The 7899-nt window shown below is 56.4% G+C and overlaps 1 protein-coding gene across 3 annotated transcripts in view; it reads left to right on the forward strand.

Moving 5' to 3' along the window:
* Nucleotides 1–1233: 1233 nt before the first annotated feature.
* LOC137306388 (endosialin-like) overlaps nucleotides 1234–7899 on the forward strand; it is a 19821-nt gene continuing 13155 nt past the window's right edge. For 2 of the 3 annotated variants that reach the window (XM_067975544.1, XM_067975546.1), the window contains exon 1: nucleotides 1234–3324. In XM_067975544.1, coding sequence (XP_067831645.1) covers nucleotides 1313–3324 — 2012 coding nt within the window. In that variant the 5' untranslated portion in view covers nucleotides 1234–1312. Of the gene's footprint in view, nucleotides 3325–5646; nucleotides 5761–7899 lie in introns of those variants that run through there. The other variant, XM_067975545.1, reaches the window with a different exon arrangement.

The following is a 7899-nucleotide window of genomic DNA, read 5'->3' on the forward strand; positions in this document are numbered from 1 at the left end:
GTTAATTCAGGGTAAGCGTCACTCACTGTGTAACTGTACAGAGTCCCTGTTAATTCAGGGTAAGCGTCACTCACTGTAACTGTAGCCCAGCGAGAATCAAAGAGGAGCAGAGAAAAGAGGGAGCAAAAGTCAGACGCAGTTCCTCAGCCGGCAGTTTTAACGTATCCCTCCCACCCTTTAATAAGTGAGGGTGCCTGTTTATTAATTCAGGTCAGTGGTGCCTCTCCAGCTTCTGATTTGAGAAACCAGACGATTCCATAGATTTTTCATTAAGTTAATCTTGGTACTAATTATTTCTGTCTCAGTGATTTGCGTATTTCTGGCTGCAGGCGGTAGTTTCTAATTGGCAAGGCTGTAATTTGATTGGTATCTTGCAAACCTCCGACAACAATCTGTGAGACAAAACTGTGTAATCCACAGGGAGCAAGTGATATCAGTTAACAGTGTTACCGTTCAATAAGCAGGGACTCTGTACAGTTACACAGTGAGTGACCCTTACCCTGAATAAACAGGGACTCTGTGCAGTTACACAGTGAGTGACCCTCACCCTGAATAAACAGGGATTCTGTACAGTTACACAGTGAGTGACCCTCACCCTGAATAAACAGGGACTCTGTACAGTTACACAGTGAGTGACCCTCACCCTGAATAAACAGGGACTCTGTACAGTTACACAGTGAGTGACCCTCACCCTGAATAAACAGTGACTCCGTACAGAATTGAATCTCAATCTTAAACAAAGAGAAAGTCCCGCAAATCGAGATTTGAACGGGAAACAAATGCCTGGCACCAGGAAAATGGGTCTGTGTCTGGGTTTCTATCCAGCACCTGGAGCATCAAAGAGGAACTTTAAAAGTGCCCTTTAAAACTCTCCCTTGCAGACGAGCGCTCGGAGAGAGTGTGAGTGTGTGTGTGTGTTTTTATCTGTTATTGGCATTGCAGGTCTCTCTCGGCTTTGCCAATATCTGCTCCGAGCGGACCCCCCCCCCACAACAATGATATTAATCGGGAGGAGTTTCAGGGTGGGGGGAGTCGGTTTGTGGGCAAGTGACCAAAGGCTTTGCCTTCGAAGGAGTGGGGCTTGTGAGACGTCTCGCAGGGAATCTATTTTCCTTCTCTCTGTTCTTGCTCCTCCCACTTTGAACTTGACGGGGTGGGGGGGTGGTGGGAGGAGGAGGGGGGGGTGGTGATGGTGTGCGGAGGGGGGGGGGGGGGGGGGAGGGAAAACGAAAAGCCTTTGGCAAAAAAAGCGTTTATTCGGAGAGAAGGGATCAGTCATTTGCAGAAGGAGCAGTGCGCGGGAGAGGGAAGGATGTTACTGCTGTGGTTGGGGATTTTCTCCCTCTTGCCCCGAGCTGGCTCTGAGGAGACGCTCTCCGTTAACGCTGTGTGCAGTGCTGAAGCTTGCTACACAGCTCACCTCGACAGGAAGTCGTTCAATGGGGCCTGGAGGTCGTGCAGGGATCACGGGGGCAACCTGGCAACCATTAAGAAACGGGAGGAGGCTTCGCTGGTGAAGGAGCTGCTGTCGGGGCTGCTGCTCGGGGACAGGCAGGGTCCGTTCAAGCTCTGGCTCGGCTTGCAACGCCAACCCCGCCAGTGCTCCTCGTACAAAGCTCTGCGGGGTTTCACCTGGACAACAGGGGACCAAGACACGCAGTACACCAACTGGCTGAAGGAGGAGTACCCAGGCTCGTGCCCGGCTACCCGCTGCGTGGTGCTGAGCTACGGGACGGGCGAGGCGTCCCGCTACGCCAACCACAAGTGGCTGGATGGCTCTTGCCAGCTGGCGGTGGACGGCTACCTCTGCCGCTTCGCCTACAAGGGCATGTGCCCGCCCATCGAGCTCGGCTTTGGCGAGCCCGTCGTCTACGCCACGCCCTTCGGGGTAACGCTCACCCACCTGCGGCACGTGCCCTTCGGGTCGGTGGCCACCGTGCCCTGCGGGGGGCCCAGGGGGGCCCAGTCGCTGCTCTGCATGCTGCGGCGAGAGGAGGAAGACGAGGAGGGCGCGGTTCGCTGGTCGAGGGACGGGCCCCTCTGCCAGGGGGCTCCGCGGCGGGGCTGGTGCACGGGAAACGGGGGCTGCCAGCACGTGTGCGTGGACGAGGGCGCCTACTACCACTGCCAGTGCGACCCGGGCTACCAGCTGGCGGAGGACGGGCGCGACTGCCTGGACGTGGACGAGTGTCCTTACGCCCCCTGCGAGCAGAGCTGCGTCAACACGCCTGGCGCCTACTACTGCCAGTGCTTCGAGGGGTACCAGCTGGAGGAGGGCGAGTGCCGGGACCTGGATGAGTGCGAGGGCACGCCCTGCGACCAGCTGTGCGCCAACACCCAGGGCTCCTTCCAGTGCTACTGTGAGGTAGGCTTCACCCTCTCCCAGGGCGACGCCCACACCTGTACAGATGTGGACGAGTGCCAGTACCATGGCACCTGCCACCACATGTGCGTCAACTACCTGGGCCACTTTGAGTGCCACTGCGACCAGGGCTACACACTGGACCATGACGGGTTCTCCTGCACCCCCGAGGAGCGGGCCACCCCCGACGGCTTTGAGAGGGATTTCAAGGCCCACCTGACCCAGGCGCCCAACTGGGAGACGGTTCCCTCGACCCGGGGGCAGACGGGAGAGGAAAATCGGCAGGTGGAGGGCTGGCCCGGAGTGGTGACTCGACGGGCGGAGGAGACGGGCGGGCAAGAGGGGAGCGTCACCACGCCCAGTCTCCCTGAGGCGCCACCGGAGAGGAAGGGCCATTCGACCGTGAGGGCGGAGACCTGGACCAGTAACCCGAGGGGGCTGGAGTATTCCTCGCCAGTCACGGAGCCCCCGGGAGCGAGGATCACGAGCGGAGAACCGGAGGGAGCCCGGGCCAGCGAGGGGGCGAGGGATCGAATATCGGTCTCCGAGGTTCCAGAGGGACGGGAGCCAGTGAAGCCGGGGGCTCCCGAGTGGCGAGCGGGGAAGGTCGTAGAGCAGCCATGGGTTGAAAGCCCCGCCCCCACCATCCTCTCCCGCACAGCCCCGGCCGCCGGAGGTCACAGAGGGTCAACGCGCGCCCCTGCTCGGCTGACGGTCAACGCCTCCCGCGGCCCTGGTGCCCACCGCGATTCCCGACAGAGCCGCGACGACCGCTGGCTGCTCGTCGCCCTGCTAGTGCCCATCTGCATCTTCGTGGTGGTGGTGCTGGCCTTTGCCATCGTCTGCTGCACCCGCTGCGCCTGCGGCAGGTCACGGGAGGTCACCGACTGCTACCGCTGGGTCAACAGCTCCACCAAATCGGCGGTGCCCGACGCCACCTCGACCAACATGAACACCACAGTGTAAGTGGACGCGACGCGCTGCGGGCGCTGGGCGTGGCTTACGGGCATGGTTTACGGGCATGGTCTTCGCGTGTGGTTTACGGGCACGGTTTACGGGCATGGTCTTCGGGTGTGGTTTACGGGCACGGTCTTCGGGTGTGGTTTACGGGCATGGTTTACGGGCATGGTCTTTGGGTGTGGTTTACGGGCATGGTTTACGGGCATGGTTTACTGGCGTGGTTTACGGGCATGGTTTACCGTCGTGGTTTACTGGCATGGTTTACAGGTGGGCATTGGGCGTAGTTTACTGGCGTGGTTTACAGGTGGACGCTGGGCGTGGTTTACTGGCGTGGTTTACAGGTGGGCATTGGGCGTAGTTTACTGGCGTGGTTTACAGGTGGACGCTGGGCGTGGTTTACGGGCATGGTTTACAGGCGGGCATTGGGCGTAGTTTACTGGCGTGGTTTACAGGTGGACGCTGGGCGTGGTTTACGGGCATGGTTTACAGGTGGACGCTGAGCGTGGTTTACTGGCGTGGTTTACAGGCGGGCATTGGGCGTAGTTTACTGGCGTAGTTTACAGGTGGACGCTGGGCATGGTTTACGGGCAAGGTTTACAGGTGGGCGTTGGGCGTGGTTTACGGGTGGCAAAAACCAAGAGGGCACTGCGGTGCCAAGGCGGTTGAAGAGTTCAGGGGGGTGAGGGGTGGGAGTGAGGAGCGAGAAGTGGGGAGTCCAAGGCGGTGGAGGGGGGAACCATCTTCACCCAACAGGCATGTTATGGCATCGGATTTCCAGGGGAGAATGTCGAATGCAGGAAACGGTGCCAGTGGGGTTGAGGGACAGTTAGATTCAGGAGCAGGGTTGAGGGATATGGTGAGAAGGTGGGTAAGGGAGTGTTAATCATTGATGCCCAAAAATGACCAACAATTATTTCGAGGTTATGGTTTCATACTTTGCTGTAAGAGGATTGTGGCAGATACAGAGTAAAGCTCCCTCTACACTGTCCCATCAAACACTCCCAGGGCAGGTACAGCGTGGGTTAGATACAGAGTAAAGCTCCCTCTACACTGTCCCATCAAACACTCCCAGGGCAGGTACAGCACGGGTTAGATACAGAGTAAAGCTCCCTCTACACTGTCCCATCAAACACTCCCAGGGCAGGTAAAGCACGGGTTAGATACAGAGTAAAGCTCCCTCTACACTGTCCCATCAAACACTCCCAGGGCAGGTAAAGCACGGGTTAGATACAGAGTAAAGCTCCCTCTACACTGTCCCATCAAACACTCCCAGGGCAGGTAAAGCACGGGTTAGATACAGAGTAAAGCTCCCTCTACACTGTCCCATCAAACACTCCCAGGGCAGGTAAAGCACGGGTTAGATACAGAGTAAAGCTCCCTCTACACTGTCCCATCGAACACTCCCAGGGCAGGTACAGCACGGGTTAGATACAGAGTAAAGCTCCCTCTACACTGTCCCGTCAAACACTCCCAGGGCAGGTGCAGGGTTAGATACAGAGTAAAGCTCCCTCTACACTGTCCCATCAAACACTCCCAGGGCAGGTACAGGATTAGATACAGAGTAAAGCTCCCTCTACACTGTCCCATCAAACACTCCCAGGGCAGGTACAGCACGGGTTAGATACAGAGTAAAGCTCCCTCTACACTATCCCATCAAACACTCCCAGGGCAGGTACAGGGTTAGATACAGAGTAAAGTTCCCTCTACACTGTCCCATCAAACACTCCCAGGGCAGGTACAGGGTTAGATACAGAGTAAAGCTCCCTCTACACTGTCCCATCAAACACTCCCAGGGCAGGTACAGGGTTAGATACAGAGTAAAGCTCCCTCGACACTGTCCCATCAAACACTCCCAGGGCAGGTACAGGGTTAGATACAGAGTAAAGCTCCCTCGACACTGTCCCATCAAACACTCCCAGGGCAGGTACAGGGTTAGATACAGAGTAAAGCTCCCTCTACACTGTCCCATCAAACACTCCCAGGGCAGGTACAGGGTTAGATACAGAGTAAAGCTCCCTCTACACTGTCCCATCAAACACTCTCGGGGAATACCAATAACTAGGGCCCGTTTAGTCCTCCTGTCCCAAAATGGTGTCCTCTGGTTACCATGGAAACAGTTTCTCCTGTCTACGCTATCGAAACTCCTCATCATTTTGAACTCCTTTTTAAATCTCTGCCTCAACCTTCTCTGCTCTGAGGAGAACATTCCCAGCCTCTCTAAATCCCTCCACGTAACTGAACTCCCTTCACCATTCTGGCCGATCTCCACCGCACCCTCTCCAAGGCAGTGGTCCAACTTGGCTCTTTTTCTCTCTGTATGTCAGGTGGGATCCTCACAGCACTGAACCCGCAACAACCGTGTGGAGGACAGATGTCACGCACGTCTGACCCGGCCGGTTGCTGGGAGCACGGGCGGCCTCGGAGAAGCCGTGGGATAGCGACGGGCAAGTCACACCTTTCCTACAGCCTCGTGCGTCTTCGGGCAGCCCCGTTTCGGGGGCGACCTCCTTAACCCTGGGCTTGAGCCTCACCTCCAGGACGCGAGGGGGGAGTGGGAGGGGGGGGCGGGTATCCCCAGTAGGTGGGGGGAGCGAGAGAGATTGAGAGAGTCGCACAGGCAGGAGACGTCACGTGCGGAAGTTCAGGCCTTCTAGGAACATAGGAACAGGAGTAGGCCATTCAGCCCTCGTGCCTGCTCCGCCATTTGATAAGATCATGGCTGATCTGTGATCTAACTCCATATACCTGCCTTTGGCCCATATCCCTTAATACCTTCGGTTGCCAAAAACTATCTATCTCAGATTTAAAATTAGCAATCGAGCTAGTATCAATTGCCGTTTGCGGAAGAGAGTTCCAAACTTCTACCACCCTTTGTGTGTAGAAATGTTTTCTAATCTCGCTCCTGAAAGGTCTGGCTCTAATTTTTAGACTGTGCCCCCTACTCCGAAAATCCCCAACCAGCGGAAATAGTTTCTCTCTATCCACCCTATCCGTTCCCCTTAATATCTTATAAACTTCGATCAGATCACCCCTTAACCTTCGAAACTCCAGAGAATACAACCCCAATTTGTGTAATCTCTCCTCGTAACTTAACCCTTGCAGGCCTTTGTTTTGGCTGGGTGGAGAATGTAGAGTTGGCAATCCGGCAACTCTTAAACTCCTGGGCGCTGGAACGTGGAGGCCTGTCTGACATTCGAGCAGCCGATCGATAAACCACCCCCCCCACCCAGGGGGTGGGCCGCTCCCCCACCGCTTTAGGCCGATTAAAAGACCCCTCACTCTTGGGTCGTCAAGGAGACGTGAGGCACTCAAACACGAGCGGTGAAGCCCGCGATTCCCCCTCAGCTCTGTCCATACCGACTGGACTGAGGGCAGCCCCCACCCCCCACCTACCCTCTCCATTCAGACTGTCCCTGCCCCATCTCCCGACAGCCGCTTTCATTCTGTGACTGTCAGAGGCCTAGGAGTAGGCCGCAGCCTGTCCACTTGGCTGTGGTAATTACACAACACGGTGTAAGAAAAAAACTCCCGTTTCTACCGGGCCTTTCACCACCTCAGGACGTCCCAAAGCGCTTTACAGCCAACGAAGTACTTTTTGAAGTGCAGTCACTGTTGTGATGTAGGAAACGTGGCAGCCAAATTGTGCACAGCAAGATCCCACAAACAGCAATGTGATAATGAGCAGTTCATCTGTTTTTTTAGTGATGTTGGTTGAGGGATAAATATCGGCCCAGGACACCGGGGAGAACTCCCCCTGCTCTTCTTCCAATAGTGGCCGTGGGATCTTTTACATCCACCTGAGAGGGGCAGACGGGGCCTCGGGTTTAACGTCTCGTCCGAAGACGGCACCTCCGACAGTGCAGCGCTCCCTCAGTACTGACCCTCCGACAGTGCGGCGCTCCCTCAGTACTGACCCTCCGACAGTGCAGCGCTCCCTCAGTACTGACCCTCCGACAGTGCGGCACTCCCTCAGTACTGACCCTCCGACAGTGCGGCGCTCCCTCAGTACTGACCCTCCGACAGTGCGGCGCTCCCTCAGTACTGACCCTCCGACAGTGCAGCGCTCCCTCAGTACTGACCCTCCGACAGTGCGGCGCTCCCTCAGTACTGACCCTCCGACAGTGCGGCGCTCCCTCAGTACTGACCCTCCGACAGTGCAGCGCTCCCTCAGTACTGACCCTCCGACAGTGCAGTGCTCCCTCAGTACTGGCACCGGGAGTGTGGGCCTGGATTATGGAGCTCAAGTCTCTGGAGTGGGGGCTCGAACCCTCGACCTTCTGACTCAGAGAGGAGAGAGACACTGAGCCACGGCTGACACTTAATAGGAGACCCTAATTTATTAACAATTAAATAGGGTGCGGTTTGAAGTGGTTCTTCACTGACCTTTGGTAATTTATTGCCAGCTCACTAAGGAATGATTTACATAAAATTTTATTACATCCCACCAGCTGCCATCAGCTGGTGAATAAACTTCCCTCCACATTTATCGGATTCTCACGGGTGTTTCGATGGGCTGGTGTGTGTGGTCAGTGGGGAGGGGAGGGGTCTGCTGGGTTTATGTGTGTGGTCAATGGGGA

This window comes from Heptranchias perlo, chromosome 43 (genome assembly GCF_035084215.1).
Source record: "Heptranchias perlo isolate sHepPer1 chromosome 43, sHepPer1.hap1, whole genome shotgun sequence".
Classification (NCBI taxonomy): Eukaryota; Metazoa; Chordata; class Chondrichthyes; order Hexanchiformes; family Hexanchidae; genus Heptranchias; species Heptranchias perlo.